The sequence below is a fragment of the Melanostigma gelatinosum genome (assembly GCF_949748355.1).
Source record: "Melanostigma gelatinosum genome assembly, chromosome: 13".
Classification (NCBI taxonomy): Eukaryota; Metazoa; Chordata; class Actinopteri; order Perciformes; family Zoarcidae; genus Melanostigma; species Melanostigma gelatinosum.
This window is the reverse complement of record NC_136646.1, coordinates 8562397-8579654: the sequence shown is the minus strand read 5'-3', so window position 1 is coordinate 8579654 and position 17258 is coordinate 8562397. Positions and strand designations below refer to the sequence as shown.

At 49.2% G+C, this 17258-nt stretch overlaps 2 protein-coding genes across 4 annotated transcripts; both read left to right on the top strand.

The window, feature by feature from the left end:
- The first annotated feature begins 742 nt into the window (after positions 1 to 742).
- On the top strand, positions 743 to 3569 carry nfil3-6 (nuclear factor, interleukin 3 regulated, member 6). The gene is made up of 2 exons (XM_079282631.1): positions 743 to 916; positions 1616 to 3569. Exon 2 carries the CDS (start codon positions 1691 to 1693, stop codon positions 2843 to 2845), a length of 1155 nt encoding a protein of 384 aa, XP_079138757.1. The 5' UTR covers positions 743 to 916; positions 1616 to 1690; the 3' UTR covers positions 2846 to 3569.
- A 3544-nt stretch (positions 3570 to 7113) lies between these two features.
- On the top strand, positions 7114 to 16693 carry nfil3-2 (nuclear factor, interleukin 3 regulated, member 2). 3 transcript variants are annotated; one of them, XM_079281301.1, is made up of 2 exons: positions 7114 to 7229; positions 12341 to 16693. In XM_079281301.1, the coding sequence occupies exon 2, from the start codon at positions 12831 to 12833 to the stop codon at positions 14682 to 14684; it is 1854 nt and encodes a 617-aa protein (XP_079137427.1). In that variant the 5' UTR covers positions 7114 to 7229; positions 12341 to 12830; the 3' UTR covers positions 14685 to 16693. The 3 variants fall into 3 exon arrangements, with proteins under 3 accessions (XP_079137427.1, XP_079137428.1, XP_079137429.1); XM_079281302.1 differs by lacking the exon at positions 7114 to 7229 and adding an exon at positions 7962 to 8202; XM_079281303.1 differs by lacking the exon at positions 7114 to 7229 and adding an exon at positions 9925 to 9982.
- The last annotated feature ends 565 nt before the right edge of the window (positions 16694 to 17258 follow it).

The window sequence follows — 17258 nt, the reverse complement described above, 5'->3', positions numbered from 1 at the left end:
TCATGAAAACCCAATTATGTGTGAAGGTATTAAAGAGGACTCCCTTCCCTTTGACACCAACTGGTTTGCACATCTGGCAAACACAAAGGTAAACTACATTAACGCATCGTTACAACACCAAATAAAGAAATATTTATTGCACAAAGACAATATGTTACCCTGCATTGTGGGGCTACTTATCTTTGGGGGTCAGAGTGCTAAAAAAAAAAAGTACTGCCATCAATCACAGATATGCAGCATCGAAGAACAAAAATCCATTGTATTTCACCACGTTTTCTGAGGCACCAAAAAGGTGAAACAGACAAAACAAACATCCAATTTACGGAAACACCAGCCTGTTTACACTGCATGTACGCAGCATAGTATATATATATACACTGACTTATATACTAATCTTGCATGCCTGACTCACAGGAAATGCAGGAAAGAGAAAGACAGGCGCAACATTACCTAATTGTAATGAGTGGATTATCCTGTAACAGAGGTGGGGGGCGGGGCCAGGGAGGTCAGATGATCATGATGATGATGATGTCGGAGGATGACGGTGGCTGAACGAGGGGAGGTGGGTGGGGGGGGGGTCACAGATAGAGGCGGTCCCAGAAAACGTGCACACAGAAAGAAGGTGGTTCATGTGAGGACAGGGACCGTCCTGCGCTGAACTCCACGTTACAAATAGAGGCTGCGTATTCCAGGTGGAGCAGAGTGGAGGTGCTCGTAATGTGGAGTAACAGCGCCGAGTGGATCCGCAGTGTTTCAAAGAGAGGAGAGGAATAGAGAGAGAGAGAGAGAGAGAGAGAGAGAGAGAGAGAGAGAGAGAGAGAGAGAGAGAGAGAGAGAGAGAGAGAGAGAGTAGAGAGAGGAAGACGTTTTTCTGCGGAGTCTTGCGCACCGGCGGAGAAAACTGATCCTTCTACAGGTACGATTATTATTATAAATACGTTTTTTATTATTATTATGAAGAACTGAGAATCATTTCGCTCAATAAAATGGCAACGTGAACGATTGATTGCAATAAGCAATAACTTGCAATAACTTTATTTACCCTTTGAATGTTCAGTTGGGATTTCAGGATTTTGTGGGAACAAGTTTCGGCGTTTTATTCGCTCGCGCTACTGCTTACGCTGCGATATTTAAAAAACGAAAAATATTAAAAGTCATATGTCTAAAGTGTCGGATGCCGGTGATGCTGCTGTTGTGTAAGGGGTCAGATTAGCCAGCGCTGATGAAGTAGAACAGTGGGACCGGAAACAGGTCACGGGTTTAGGAGACCATGTCAGAGCGTAACGAGGAGCCAGTGAACCCAGACGTGTTCCACGCGAATGTAGGTTATACTTTTAATTAGGCTCGTGTCACATTGGAATCAATATTTACTTCGTGTTGTATTATAAAGTGTGGCTGCGAGCTCACAGTCGTGTGAGCGGTCCGGTCCGGATGACTGTGTTTGCAGCACGTGCTGTCCCATATTGATCGTGTAACGAGGCCGGCTGAGGTTATGGTACAAGTCGATCCCGTTTCACCGGAGAGATGTAATGGGGTTACATAATACTGTGTTGTAATGGCTCTTGCGTAACCGTTAAATCCCACTTTTGATGTGCCTCTTTTGTTTGACCACTAGGTGGCACTGTTGCTGCATCCTCAGAGCGCTCAGCACCACTCAGTGGTTGTCCACCACCACCACCTGACAGGCACGATGTTTGAGGAAGAGTCCCAGCAGGTGATGATGGGCCAGCAGCAGGATGTGTCCGTGCTCCAGACTCTGGAGTCGCCCGTGAGTCCCGGTGGAGGAGGACCTCTGTCCTTCACAGACGAAGCCGTGTCCATCCTGACCTCCAGCAGCCTGTTGGCGCGTTCCCTGCTGGGTCGCACCTCGGCCGTCAAGCGCAAGGAGAGCCCTTCCTCCAGCATCCGGCGCAAGCGCGAGTTCATCCCGGTGGACAAGAAGGACGAGGGCTACTGGGACAAGAGGAGGAAGAACAACGAGGCGGCCAAACGCTCGCGGGAGAAGCGCCGCGTCAACGACATGGTCCTGGAGAGCCGCGTCCTGGCTCTGCTGGAGGAGAACGCCCGCCTCCGGGCCGAGCTGCTGGCTCTCAAGTTCCGCTTCGGGCTGGTCAAAGACACCCCCAGCGCCGCCATCCTGCCCCTCGCCGCGGCTCCTCAAACCTTGACTCCTCACTATTATCTCCCCAGTTCATCGGTCCCCCATGCCAAAAACCAGGCGGGCCAGCTGAGCTCCAGGGCCTCCAGGGACGCCGGGAACATGTCGGAGGACTCTGGGTTCTCCACGCCGGATGGGTCCAGTGTGGGCAGTCCGATCTTCTTCGAGGACCGGCTGAGCGACCACGGGAAGTTCTCCCCGCACAGGGCGGAGGAGCTGGGCTGTGACCTCCACCACTCCCCCGTTAGTGTCCACCACACCGCAGGAGCCGCCGGAGGGAAGTCAGACTACACCGAGGGGATAAAAAACCTTCCCCACAAGCTGCGCTTCAAGACTCCCGGCTGCGGGGAGGCGTTCGATGCCGCGGGGGACTGGCGGAGCCCCGCAGCGGGACGGGTAGGTCCGAGGGAGGCCCCCAAAGGACTGAGTGCGGGCGAACCGGCGGCAGGGCACTGCGCCGGCTTCTGGCTCCAGCAGCTGGAGGGCGAGGAAGTCAGGAAGGGGAGGCAGTCCCCCCAGTACAACGCCTCGCCCGCCGGCCTCCAGCCTCCACCCGCCCAAGGACAGACCGAGGTCCAGTACAAGCACGAGAACACTCACCTGAAGTCGCAGCTCAACTCTCTGAGCGAGGAGGTGGCGCAGCTGAAGAAGCTTTTCACAGAGCAGCTCATGGCCAAGGTCAACTGAGGACCGGTGCTGTGTGTGTGTGTGTGTGTTTCTCAAGACGTCTAGACTTTTGAGGAAGTGAACTCAGAAATTCAGGAGCTCCCCCGGACTGACAAAACTCTCAAAGTCTAACGAACTTTTAACAATGTCTTGTTTTTTTTTATTTCGAATGCTGTATTATATTGTAATAAATGTCTCAAACACTCATCTCACAACCCAGCTGTGTAACAGCGACTCTATCAGCGTCGCTCCAGTCAGGGAGTCTTATCCGTGGTAGAGTGTGATCGTTTCTCTATGTCCCACACACTGTGACGACTGCAAACACGCAACGCCGTTTACATCGCATCATTCGGGCTCGGTTGGTTCCGAAGCCGCGCTCCTTTCGATCGGAGGTCGGCGAGCGGGTTCGTGGAAGTGTTTGCAGTTGGAGAAGCGAGGACTCACCGCACCAGATGAGACGGGTCTGCCGGAGGCTGCGAACACAAAGCAGAGACAGACAGTAAACACACGCAGAAGTTAAACTGTTTTCCTGGAAAGTCCTCCATTTTTTTCTCTCTGGTTTCGCACACTAAACACTCACTAGCCTCGCTTCTCATCACTTGTCATGTCGAAGGAGCACCTTGAAGGAAACGCACTGTAACTTGTTCTGTGTTGATGTTTGTGCGTCTCACTTCGGTCTCTGGTTTTTGAGTTTCTTTGAACTGCCGTGTAATCTGTACCCATGGTGATGGGAAATAATTGAATGTCTGCTGTCTTTCTGTACATTTTCATATTAAAAAATTTAAAAAAACATTTGACAAGACTTCCTGGCGGTGAGTGGATCATTACTCGAGGGACACAAACTTTGCACATGAAGTTCACAGAAAAAAGGGTCTTCTGCAGCTGTGGAGGGAGCTCTGTACGGTTTGACTAAACAACCCTGGTTGTGTCATAATAATGATGTCATCGGGGGCTGACAGAGGGCCTTTGTTACGAGCTTCTGGCTTTGAGAGAAGTGGGCATTTAGGAGCGCAACGTGGGTTCTAAATGGAAGGTGCCGATGAGCTGCATCATGGGAAGTGTAACGGGAATAGTCCCCGAACTGAATCACTTGAGCGCACCCTTTTAAAACCCCGACAGAGCAAAGCCTCGCTGTTATGTAACGTCCATTGTTGCAAATGTCATACAGCAACAAAACTGACCACGAACAACGTGACGTCGCTCAGCCTGCATATCATTTCCCTCATGACCGACAATGAGAAACAAAGAGACGAGTTCGGACAAATACAGGCGAGGAGAGGAGCTGTGTGCACTTGGCAGGTTTTTTCACAGAGAGACAGAGACAGACAGAGAGAGAGCGAGAGAGACAGACAGAGAGAGACAGACAGAGACAGACAGAGACAGAGACAGTGGGTGCGGCGGCAATTACTCAACTCCTCTCTATTAGAAACCTTCCAAACACGATGAGCTTTAATCACAACAGCTGGAGAGGATTCATGTCGCTGAAGAATGGGAAGCATGACTTTTTACAAAATGGCAATACTATGCAATTGTGGATCAACACCAGATCTGTTACCGCTTGGCTCTCGTTGGGGATTTGTAAAATGAAATGAATTATGATAAAATCATGCTACTTTGGAGTCAGCAGAGGGCAGCAAAGACAATACAATCAGCATCGCCGAGGAGCCCAGAGTCTAGTGCTTCACCAGCTGTACCTTTAGATATTAATCACACTCCTCGTCTCTGCAGTTTGTATTGTTCCTGCAGGTTAGCCAGTTAGTTGGCATGGGGATGATAATAGATATATGCAGAGACTGTGCACAATGTCTGTGTATGCAGGTAGAAATGTGCAGAAGCTGATGCTCTAAGTATAAAAAAGGTCAATTGAATTTAGAGCAAAGAAATATATCTGATGCAGTACAGACGTCCCTGTTTTATGACGTTATAATGTGTAAATCATGAGAGATGATGCTGTCAACGGCCTTCGCATTAAAAAAGCTCTTGAAGGCTGTTGAGGGAACCTTTGACAAAGATACATGTATGATGTAATTATGTGGCCTGTTTGTGAGCCCGGTAAAGTACGGACAGACTCCGGAGTAAACTGCAGAAGCCTGAGAGGTAACGAGAGGCAGACGCTGCAGGTGTGGAGCGGAGAGTCTGATTCAATGAATCTGCTGCAACATGCTGCTGTTACGCTACCGTCCTCACCCACATACAAAAAAACGCAACCCCACAACCCCCCCCGCCCCCATCCCCCCATTTCTGTTCCCCCCACTTTTTTTTTCTCCAGTGAAGGGATAAAGCCTGTTGCTAGGCAGGCAGTGCGACAGTTGCCATGGCAACACTTGCAGACATAGCTGGAAGGAGGGGGGGGGGCGGGTAAAAAAAACGTTGTGTTAGGGTGGGGATAAGGATGGGGTGCAAAGAACAGAGAGGGGGTGATGCAGAGACAGAGTGCGTGTTTGTGTTTGTATACGTGTGTTTATGGGGGAGGGGGATGCAAGTTCATGGGCCAACGCTGGAGGAGCCGCTCGTCTCCTCCAGCTAGGAAACAAAGAGGTGCAAAGGAATGGTGACGCAGGTGGGAGTTTCAACATTGGAGGCTCCGCATTGGGAGTTCGCCCTCTGGTGATGCAGTGTGACGGGACGAAGGTGTGCAGGAGATGCTGCTCTGATGTGTAAAACATATTTACATTTTTTTTTTTTTAAAGATGAGCTGAAGCAACTTCACAAATCTGGACTAATTTATAGCCGTTATTGGTGCTCGTCAGAGAACAATAAAATAAAAATGAAATATCGGCCACTTGGCACAGTTGAGACGGTTGTGCTCGAACGAAGACAAATAATTACCGCTGAACCAAAAGTGAAAAGTCCTTAACTTCCTTCAAGGACACAAAACAATCCAATGAAACAGACTAATTGCTGCAATTAAGGCTTTTGTATTCACCAACTGAAATATATACGACTGTGTGCTCACGCGACTTTCACGCCCATGAAAAACATAGCAGGGCCTTCGGTATGGAAGAAGACAATGAACACATCCTCAGCCGGCCTTAAGTGAACTTAGGCACAGTGCCGCTTGTTTGCAGCTCGCTCCTCATGTCATGTTTGCTGCGAATCCTCTCTCTCCCTCCCTCCCTCCCTCTCTCTATTTCCTCCGCCTCTCTCTATTTCCTCACCCCCCCCCCCCCCCCCCTCTCTCTCTCTCTCTCTCTCTCTGTTGCTTATGCAACAGTCTTGGTTGACTACAGACGTCTCTGTATGACCTACATAAGTAAACCAGAACGGGATGTATAATATATAGTTATTCTTAATGCTTGTCGTTGGTCCCTGCCAGGAGCAGAGCTGCTCCGCCGGACCTGATACAGACACCACCACGCTGCCCCGGCCATATTGCTGGGTGTCATGTCATTTTAAAACTGTGTTATGTGTGTAAAATCTATCTCTTTAAAGTAAAGTAACCTGTGGTACCTATACCTACTCTTGTCTGACGATATAATATCGTGGAGTTTAACGTGGCATGAATGTAATTGTAATTCTAGAGTACAGTACTTCCCACATCTGTTCATGGGCCGCTTGCTTTCTTACAGGCGGTCGGATGAGAGGACTGAGTTACGCTACCTGGCTGCTGGCGTTACATCATCAGAGGAAATAATGTGGAAGAAGAAAAAAAGAAACATTCAGTTACTCAGAAAGTCTCATGAGACAAAGTCTGCTATCGGCACAAAAGACGAGAATATGCTCGTTCAAAAACACCGGCTGTGTGTGTGTGTGTGTGTGTGTGTGTGTGTGTGTGAGAGAGAGAGAGAGAGTTTGCGCTGCTTTTTTAGGGTTTGTCTTTTGTCACGTCTAGTAACCTTATTATGGGGATCATAGGAGTTCATGACTGAGTCTGGCGTTGAGCCAAGCCCCTCCCCCTCCAGGCCCTTTCTCCTCCCCCTCGGCTCCCTCCACATCACATCTCCTCCCATGCAACAGGATTTGAAGGCGAGAGAGAGGGAGGGAGAGAGGGGAGGGAGGGAGCAGAGCCCAGAGAGAAACAAAAAAACGTGACTAGGCACTCAAAGCGTCCTGTTATGCAACAACTGACCTACTAACATACATTCAGAGACTCTGAGGGAGAGAGAGAGAGCGAGAGAGAGGGGGGGGGGGAAATAGAGAGAGGCGGCGGAAATAGAGAGAGGGAGGGAGGGAGGGAGGGAGAGAGAGAGGATTCGGAGCAAACATGACATGAGGAGCGCGCTGCAAACAAGCGGCACTGTGTTCGCACTCTCGCGTGTACCTGCGCTAATCGGAGAGCTGGTGATTTTTGGAAAGTGACGGACGGCAGCCGGTGCGCAAAAAGAGCGGATTGTTTGGACGTGAAATCTGTGTCCTCTGTGGATTCTGTCCCTTTTTTTTAAAGACCAAAAAAAAAAAAAAAAGGGTAAGTTGGTTATTATTATTCATAACGGCATTGGTACGTTAATATGTGATGCGGGGTGTGATACGCGGGCTCTCTCAATATCTTGCGTTGGTGTGAATAAATTCATCTCTGCTTTAGCACCACGAGTGTTTGTTTTGGTGCTTGGGGGGCATTTTCTCAATGTCAAGGCGAGGTTGCAGCCCCCCCCCCCCCCCCCCCCCCCTCCCCCCCTCTGAAGACTGTGTGAGGGTCTCTGTGTGGATGAGGGAGGAGGGAGCGAGGGGGCGTGTGGTTAGGGATAGCGCAAGGTTTCGGGATTCCTTCAGGAAAGAAAAAAAGGTGCGGTGGGCTTGCTGGAAACGCACGGAGGCGGATGTGGATGTTTTTTTGAAGCGGTGCCACAGTGGTAATGAGGCAGGGTCAACGCATCCGCGCTGCTGTGTTCACGGTGCGTGTATTCGCGGGTTGTTGTGGTGCATTCAGGGGCCCGTTTAGTACGTTTATCCCAGATTCTGTTTCGTGGGCGAATAAGCTTTCGGGTAATTATTGTTAGTATTATTATTTCATTATTATTAGGCTACAGAAGGAGAATATCCTGCGTCAGTGACGTTCAGGGTCACCTTTATATGTTGGACTTTTTAATACCCAGCTTCTTTTGGGTTAGTAGGCTTAGTCCACGCAGACAACTGAGGGAGATTAAAAGAAAAAAAAAGAAAAACTCCCATGCAGGCAGTGAGGACACGCTTCTCCGTGTCACGTGTAGCAGCTCTCTGTAAAGGTTAACGCGGCTGTGCAGCTCTCCGTTAACCTCTTAGTTGGCTCTTCGCAGTCTGAATGAGAAGCCGCGCGTTCCAGAGCGCACCGCAGCCATCCTCTTGGATACACATGTGGACATTTTCAGTTTTTTTATTACTTCCTTGACTTTTCTTTTAACGACCTCGGGAGCCAAAAAATCGAAGAAGAAAAAAAAAAGGATAAAGAACGGTGTTGCCAGGTGAGGTGTGGATCAGAACATCTGGATCAAATGTGGGTCAGACGTGTTGCTGTTATTCCGGGAGCGGCTCAGATGACAGCTAACAGAGAGAGAGGTGTTTATTTTGATGAAAATGTGTAGATCGTGTTTATTTTTGGGGTGGTGTGAATATTTTGCAGCACAGATGGATTCCTGCAGTCGCCTCGGATGACTGAGGCTGCGGTTAAATATGCATGAATAGGATCTGTCAGACGGAGCAACAAAGGAGGCACGCGGCGGCAACAGATTTCTCACAATGTGTTGCGAATGATATGCAATGTGTTGATGTTGTTTTAACCGGCGGAATTAAACCACACACAGCGGCCTTCTGTTGAACTTGAACGCGCATGTTAAACTCAGTTTGCTTGCAGTCCAGCATTGTCTCATTAGTGGTGGAGACGGTGTCTTTACAGAGACACATAGGGACGCAGGTGATACAATAACATTAAAAACAGGCAAATCGGTGTGTTTTATGGGATGTTTTACGTTTTGTTTTGAAAGACAAAGTAATAATAATTAATTTTCCACACCGGCTTTGTGGTTTATGCACTGCACGTGGGCATGGAGACTTTATACGCATTGCAAAGTGTGCGCGTGTGCCGCATCCGTCGCTGCTGCGTACCGCGCAGGGTACGTCGAAGAGCTTTTATGCAGAGGGTTGCGTAATACATGAATTAAATAATTAAAACGGATCAAAGTGCGGGGCAGATTATGCAATAGGCGAAAAACAAAACACACACACACACATCTGTGGCTATATGAACCCTGCGCTGCGCTGCGGTGCGGCCGCTTCCAATTGGCTGGCGCTGCGCACACTGGGTCTCTATGCCAGTTATGAATGTAGGTCACATTAGTAGGAGGGGGTGGATCAAAAACCCCACCAAAATAAACCCGTGCACCGCCACAACAAAGAAAGAGGCTGGCGTGCAGAAAGAGAAGGACACGGGAAACAAACACACCCTTTTTAAATATACAGCCAATTACATCACCTAATTGATTGGGACACTTTTGTGCGGTTAATTAGGTTTGATGGAACCCTGTCCCCTGTCATGGTGCAGAGCGCGTGGGGGGCGGTTTGTGGCCCGCCTGACTTTCCCGGGGCTTCCTGGCAGCGGGCCGCGCTTTGTTTTTGTGCTGCGGTTTTGGGGCCAGCGCAGAGGCGAATTACAGCGTTTAGTAGGCCAAGGGAGCACATGGGACTGCTGCAACACATGGAGGCCACTCAGCTCTTCTTTTATTTATTTAGTCTCTCTCACCCTTTTGGAGAGGGTGATATGGAACAAGGAGCTAGGCTGGATTGGACTCCGCCTTGCTGCCGTGCTGCCTGATTTCCTAGCCCCCCCCCCTCTCCCCTCGTCGTCTTTCTTTTACTTGGAAAGACAAATTCAACCCTTCAGACTTGGAATTAAAGCAGACCCCACCCACGATCCCCAAACCCTGCACCACGTGCCACACATTGCGTTATTCCCATGACGGGGGGGGGGGGGGGGGAAGAATCCCGATTTATTTTAGACCTGCTCCCATTTCCTGAAACGCTCCACACAAACACGTGCCAGTCACGGAGCACCGAGTTGAGGAGCGGCTTCTGCAATCCCAATCCCGTTTTGGGGGGGGGGGCTGCATTTTTTTACTTGGCCTGTGGGGGATTTACTCGCCATGTTTCCGCTCTAAGCCCCCCCTGAGTACAGCCTTTGTAATTCTGCCGACAAAGAGGGTGAATGAAACGGATTACGGGCCGTGAAGGAGGAGGCGCACGCGCGATGTAGGTCGGTGTGATTCACGCTCATTCACGTGGTGGAATTCTGCAAGGTGACTTCATTAAACACCAGAGTTCATTCATGTGCCAGGCTCATGCACGCGCTCTGGTGACGTCAATCAAGTCTCCTTTTGCCACAGAACGTTGGTTCTGAGGGAAGGGAGCGAGAGTCCAATATGATTGGCTGCCCTCACCCACCCCAGTTCTCCCCCTTTTTTTTTGTTGCTATGGGTGACACATCCCTTCTATTGATGCAATGCCAACATTGTAGCAATTGCCACTGCCCCCCCCCCCCCCCAATCCAGCTCGAGTATAATCTATTCTCCATCTGTTTTAACTCTCCCTCATTGATTCTGTCTTTGTCTCCACTTCACATGCTCTCACCTCCGTCTATATTTCAGGAAATTCTCTAATTCTCAGCGCCTCCTTGTTCTTTTTATCGTCTCCTTTTTTGTCTTCTTTTTCTTGATCCCTCCCTCGTCTCTCGCCCGCCTCACTCCTCGGCTGACCCATATGTTGTGGCGGGCTGTGCCGCTGACAGAGTGCAGTTGGTCCCCACTTTCTGGGTCAGTGGGACACGCTGAGGAAAAAAAAGTCTTATTCGGTTTCTTTCGGGCTCGGGAGGATAACCTCGAACCGTTCGGCCAAGAGGATGGGGAAAACATCACAAACAAATATTGAGTGTGTATGATGTAGATTGTTAGATTTGATTCTTTGGAGATCATTTTTTTAAGTATCATTGTCTGCTTTATAGAAGTAAAATACAGTTTTTTATTCAAAGAATTGGGTCTCAAATTCATATTCATTGGCAGGATACGCCTGCAGTTACGTAATGGTGTCAGATCCTGGGAAGAGCAGAGCATAAACAGTGCAAACAACCATGCCAGATTACGGGATTACAGATTCAGACAGTAATGTAATGGCGCTTATGAAGGAGCGCAGACGGACTTACACTGCGGCTGGTAAAAACAGATGGGATCTACTAAACACACGTACTTCAGTCCAGTCAATTTCCCAATCCACTTTTGTTAGTTTGATATCATTTGTTTGTTGTTATTATGTCATGCGGAAGCACAAACTATAGCTGTGACCTAATTAGAAAAATGTTTCTTTACTGTAGTGGTTGAGATATTTTAATCTGGAGTTGCCATCCAGCGTTTAAAACGATCACTTTTCTGTGCTGCTCAGTAATTGGTGTTACTCCCTGATAATGACCACATCGTGCCAGTTATGTCTGGAGGCACACCTGTTCGGCTTATTACGGAGGACTCCCTGCTGTGTGTCCGTAGTTATTATGAGACTTCAGACCACCCTCGCATTTCACCCCAAAATGTTATTCCTGCCCGTGTCTCGCCTCACCCCCCCCCCCCCCCCTTTCTTTCCAGGAGGTCTTGACCTATAGTTGTCGGTGCCCCACCTCGCAGCTGCCCCCCCCCCCCCCCCCCGCACCTACGAGTCCCTCCCCGGTCTCAGCCCATTCATCCTTGACCTGCCTGCTCACTCCGCATCATTGATTTGGCTTTGGAGTTGTTTCTGGCGAAGAATGCTGCCACATTCCTCTGAGGACAAACGCATTGGGTGGGGGATGGGGGGGGGGGGGGGGGGCTTCAGCAGTGTTTGTGGATGGGGGTGGAAAAGTAGTCACTCATGTAGGGTTTTTTTTTTATGTGAAATGTTCTAAAATGTATCCAGGGATCCCCACCAGCTTCTGCGTCTGACTCACCCTCTGGGCCAAAATACTCCTCAGGCAAACAAAGAGATCTGATCCTTAAACAGTCAAGTTCTGTGCTCTCAGCATGTGTCAGACTGATGCAATTTCTGCAGCGTTGCAAGATGTTATCATTAACTTCATGCGTGCACTTGCCTCAGTTGCCATTCGTCTTTTAGTTTGGATTTCTGCTGCCTCCAAAAAAAAACAAAATGTGGGCTCAGACATTTCCACACCTTTCAGAAGTCACACTGAAAGCTTTTATAGCTACTGGGTGATAAGATGAAGCGGTGTCATCCGCCTCGCAACAAACTCAATGCTCTCCTTACGTCCCAAAAGTCAACATCTACATGCCGGGGTAAAGCTCAGGGGTCATAGGCTGCAGACAGAGCAGCTCAATAGCGGGGCCAAAAGGTCAGACGAGGAGGTCTAGCGACCATTCATTAGCTGCCAGTGGCGACTCCGCGGTTTAAAGCCAGACGTGCCAAAACAGCAGAGGAAAGCTGTTGGGATCACTAACACGCTGAAAACAACAGAAATGACAAAAAATACCTCAGAATAAATCCTTTTCAGTCTGCTATGAGAATGCATAATGGTGCACCAGCAGTCCACATGGATTAATATGTATTTGTCCTCTTTTTCTTTTATCTCTGCAGCCTTTCATCTAGCAGTCAACCGAAGAGAGACAGACGGACGGAGCGAGAACGAAGCTCCCCAAGAGACTGACACTCCGAGGTAGACGGGCTGACCTACATCCTGCCGTTTACGTGGAGATCTAGGACACTTCTCCGCCAGCCTAGCTTTGACAACCAACAGCGGGAAAGCAAGAGGAAAAAAAAAGAAATTTGTGCTTTTCTAAGACTGATCTGATCCACTTAGGATCTGTGAAGAGTCTGGACACTGAAGCACAAAACCCCTTCAAGTGAATAAATGAGGGTTACTAATGCTGAGCTACGTCTTTTTTGCTACTTTGGACACTTGAGTCCCCTCCTGTCACGACTGCACTGAAACTGCAATAAGCGGAACAAGAACTTTTCGAGAGAACCTTCAAGGTTCTTTTTGGCACCGCCCCTCCTCCCCCTTGACCTCTGACCTGGTACTTTCCTCAAAAAAAAAACATTTCAAACTGGCTGCCACGAGACAAAAATGGAAAATCTGACGTCAGCTCTCAAAACATTCAACAAAAACTCAGAGAATAATAACTGTGAGACCTTCAGCAGTTATGAGGAGTCTCTTCCTTCGGCCGAAGGGAGTCCGACTCGCATGGGCCGCCTCGGCAAGTCGAAACCCAGCATGAGCTGCAGGCGAAAGCGCGAGTTCATTTCGGATGAGAAGAAGGACGCCTGCTATTGGGAGAAACGCCGCAAAAACAACGAGGCCGCCAAGCGCTCCCGGGAGAAGCGACGTCTCAATGATATGGTCTTGGAGAACCGTGTCATGGCCCTGAACGATGAGAACATGAGGCTCAAGACCGAGCTGCTCCAGCTGAAGCTGCGCTTTGGCCTCATAAGCACCGCCTCCTACATTGAAAAGAGTCAGCAGCTGGGCGGAAGCAGCAACACGGCAAATGGAGGCTCCTCCTCGTCCTCCTCCTCGACCCAGTACTACTCCAGCGGTTACTCCAGCGGTTCTCAGGTGATGATGAACTCCGATTCCTCAGAAACTGAGCAGTCTGGACGCAGCGAGGGCCACAGGGAGATGGTGAAATACTCCCCATGCGGCTCCCTCTCCGACATGTCTGACGGCTCCTCCAGGGACAGCCCTGAGCCGCTTCCTTTCGAGATCAAACAGGAGGGCGATAGGCTGGAGATGGACATCGCCAATGGCGGCACCACCACCGAGATCATGTTCAACATCCAACATGGTCTGGCCTCGGTGCCCACTCCCAACCAGATCCAGCAGAATTCTCAGGATCTGGAGGCTGCATATCACGGCCAACAGCAGCAGCACCACCATCAACAACAACAACAACCCCATCAGGAGCCTGCGACCGCTATCAACACCGTCAGCCAGCCTGCCCCCCACCCACCCGCTGCCCAGAGGAGCGTCATTCTCTATGGCTCCAGCAGCGCTTCCTATCCTGTGGACGCCCTGACGAGGCACCAGGACATCGATGTGCCGGCAGGCCAGAAGCAGAGCGGCGGCAGCAGCCAGACCTGTGCCAGTCGGCTGCCCCAGTATATTACAGAGAGCTCCATAGAGACACTGGCTGAGGTGACGAAGCAGCTGGAGAGGAAGACATTAGACTCCCCTCCATACGAGCTCTCAGACAGCCGTGACGAGGCTGGAGAGAGACAGGGGTACAGAGTTTGCCAACCTCCCCAGCAGCACCTGCAGCAGGAGCAGCACCAGCAGGAGAGAGACTCGTCTGCAGAGATCCTCCACAAACAAGTCGAGGGGGTCAACCACTCCTACATGTACCACCCTCATCAGCAGCCCCATCATTCATACCTCAGTGCCCAAGACGAAGAGCCACCTGTGCTCACCTACGAGGGCGGGCACGGGGATGAGGCTTACTACCGAGGCCAATCAAATACAAAGGACACGTCATCCAGCGATGGAGATCACCGCAGCTCTGATAAAGACGCGTCCACGGACGATGAGGAGTCCCCCTCCTTGTCTTGCTCAGATTTGGGCAGCTACCACAGCCAGCATCTTACCAGCCTCCACCATCTTGCCTCGCCTCTGCCCTCCTCCCAGGGCTGCCCTCAGGCCCAGGGCCGGGATCCCCAAGGGGAGGTGAAGGGCACAGCGTTGCCCCACAAACTCAGACTCAAACACCGGGCCATGAGCACCGGGAGCAGCGGGGGCAACTGCTCCGGCCAGGAATCCCCGACAACCCCTCCATCTGCCACACCGCCTCCCCTGCCCCAGCACCCCTACTTGTCTCTCACGCCGCAGCAGAACATTATGCGAGAGATCCCCGCCGGAGGGGAGGGGGGCAGGGCGGAGAGCGGGAAAAAGGGGACGGGAGGACAACGAAACAAGAGGCAAGATTAGGTGAAAGACAATGTCTCCTCCAACTACCCTGCCATCATGCCTTTACCCTATAATCAAACCCCCTCCTCAAGCCCTTGGGACCTCTCTACTTTCTTATCCCCAACGTCACCAGAAAGGCTGGACATCTTGGAGGGCTGTATCATATTTGTATATATTGTACAGATTTGTCATTTCTTACATCCTCTCCATACTTACAGAAGCACTTTTTTTATGTGATGAGAGGAGGAATGGAACTACCTGCTTTTCTACTTTTGTTATCGAACAAAAACACAGCAGAGCACATTGACATTTAGATCACAAACGAGAAGTTTTGAGCTTTATCAGTACTACAAATTTGGTACAAATCCGACCGTAGACAAACATACACGTGTGGCTATCTGCCTTAATCGAATGCAAACGTACACTGGGGACATTCCCTCGACCAAAGAAGCACCAACACTACAAACACCGAGTTCCATACCTCTTCCCAGACCCTACCTCTATCAACCCATACTCTCCCCAACCATCTCCATTCGTTCACGAAAGATCGCAGTCACCTTTATTTTTTAAAGAGCACTTGGTTTGTATATTACTGTGATATATGAATATATGTATCTATTAAAAATATATATTTTACAAAGAAATTTGAATACAAATTCAACGTAAAGCGAGACACCTGCAATGGTAAAAGAGGGTTTTTGAAAGTGACCATCATATTATGAATCACAATTAACGTACAACCACGTCGTCCACTGTTGCTACAGGACCCATTAGAATTAAAGAAAACGCCTCTCTCTTGATTGCCAAGCTTCAGCATTAATCATTCATTAATGCCGTGTTTACACAGAAATGGCCGTCCGGTTTGGTGCGCCAACAGCACTGAATGGAGAACACGTTGTTTCCTGAGGCGAGGGCCTCATTAAAATGTTTGGATTACTTAACCTTTAACCAGCCTTTAACTAGTCGGTGGAATTCACCAGCTGCAGGCTACAGGCCTTTACTTTATTTGAGCTTTATCAACCATATCTTGTTGTTGTTACCATTCACCGGCCCGTTGTATTTATTTCCTCTTCACTGTAGAAAAGCCCACGGGGACATAGACGGGAGAATGTGTACAGACCTTTTTGAGATGCATCCTGCACAGCTTTGAGCTTGAACTGTAATGGAGGTATGGGATGCTCGGGGGGGGGGGGGGAGTAGTAACTACAGCGCAGTTCTGAACGAGTCCCCCCGCTTGTGTAAAGACCCAAGAAAGACCCATTGCGTCACTGTACATTGCGTCACTGTACATTGATTGAGATGACACATGGTTTTGTACTGCGACCAAGCACAACCCCTTCGCATTGGCTCCCAGATAGATGAGCTGTTGTGAAACCAAAATTCTCAAAAACCTCCAATTTGTGCCAGGGTTGAAATTGCCCCGCAACAATCTGAGATTAAATGAACGAAGAAGACAGCCTCCCTTGTCTCCCGCGTGCCTCCATTAATCACTTCAGGCGGTATTCATCCCTTTCTCATGGTAGCTCTGCTACTGGACAGCGATGAATTGCCTGCGTTGGATCCTAGTTTAGCAAGTCTATGTACCACGTTTGGCTTTTTGGTGCTTGTGTATAAATGTAAAGTCCCATCCCCCCAACCCTCGAACAACACTGTAATGTTTATTTCATTGGGTTTGTATCGTCTTTGTTTCTTCGTCGAGGTGTTGATCTGTTTTCTCTATACTGTGTCTTTTCTCCTATTGACTGTGATGACATGTAATTGCGTCATTTCCCCCCCACCCCCGCCACCCTTTTTCAGTGTGTATTAATCAGTAATGTTTGTGGTTTTGCTGATGGTTTTATGAAAAAGACAAGGAGAGAAAAAAAAAAAAAAGGAAGAACAAACAGGCGAAGGTAGTGTGGTGTTTAGAGATTGGTGGTGGTTGGTCTGGTCGGTCATTACCATCGCTTCCTTTTGACATGAATATGTATGTAAAGACACTAATGTTCATTGTGGAAGATGGCAGAATTTCAAGATCGAAAAAATAAAATAAAAACAATGTTGACCTGATCAACATATCATGAAAATGGCCTGTTATTCTCCCAGTTCTTTCAGTGTGGTTCGTCACAGTGACACACCCGATAGGTTGTTACACACACTTAAATCATCAACTGACTTTTACAGCCCGCAAAGCAACAGCAACATTCAACTGAGCAGCCGTCTGTCTAAGAGCAACGACACAGTCAACACAGCAATCGCAGTCTGTGGGCAACGTGTACGAACTGGCAGCACGACTCGCCATCACGCTCTATAGGCCTTGTGCCAGAAGCACCAGTAATGGTAATGCATTACTGAGTAGTCACTGATTGACATGAGAGAATGAATCACCATCAGTAACCAGACAGAATAAATTAGGGCTATGCAGCATTACGACCGTCCTTGGTTGTAATCTTCATTTTATATTACCTTGAGGACAATTAGAATGCTTCTTTAACAGTATGCCATGTTATATAAGGACATGCTCCTGTTTCCTGTAAGGTTTTTGCTGCTTCTCATTTTTGACTTTTCTCAAAAAACGAAGGCAAAAACCTCAGAGGCACAACCTGTTTCCATTGT

Bases quoted from the DNA above. Each gene is read 5' to 3' on its own strand.
- nfil3-2 (XM_079281301.1), top strand. From the start codon at position 12,831: ATGGAAAATCTGACGTCAGCTCTCAAAACATTCAACAAAAACTCAGAG.
- nfil3-6 (XM_079282631.1), top strand. From the start codon at position 1,691: ATGTTTGAGGAAGAGTCCCAGCAGGTGATGATGGGCCAGCAGCAGGAT.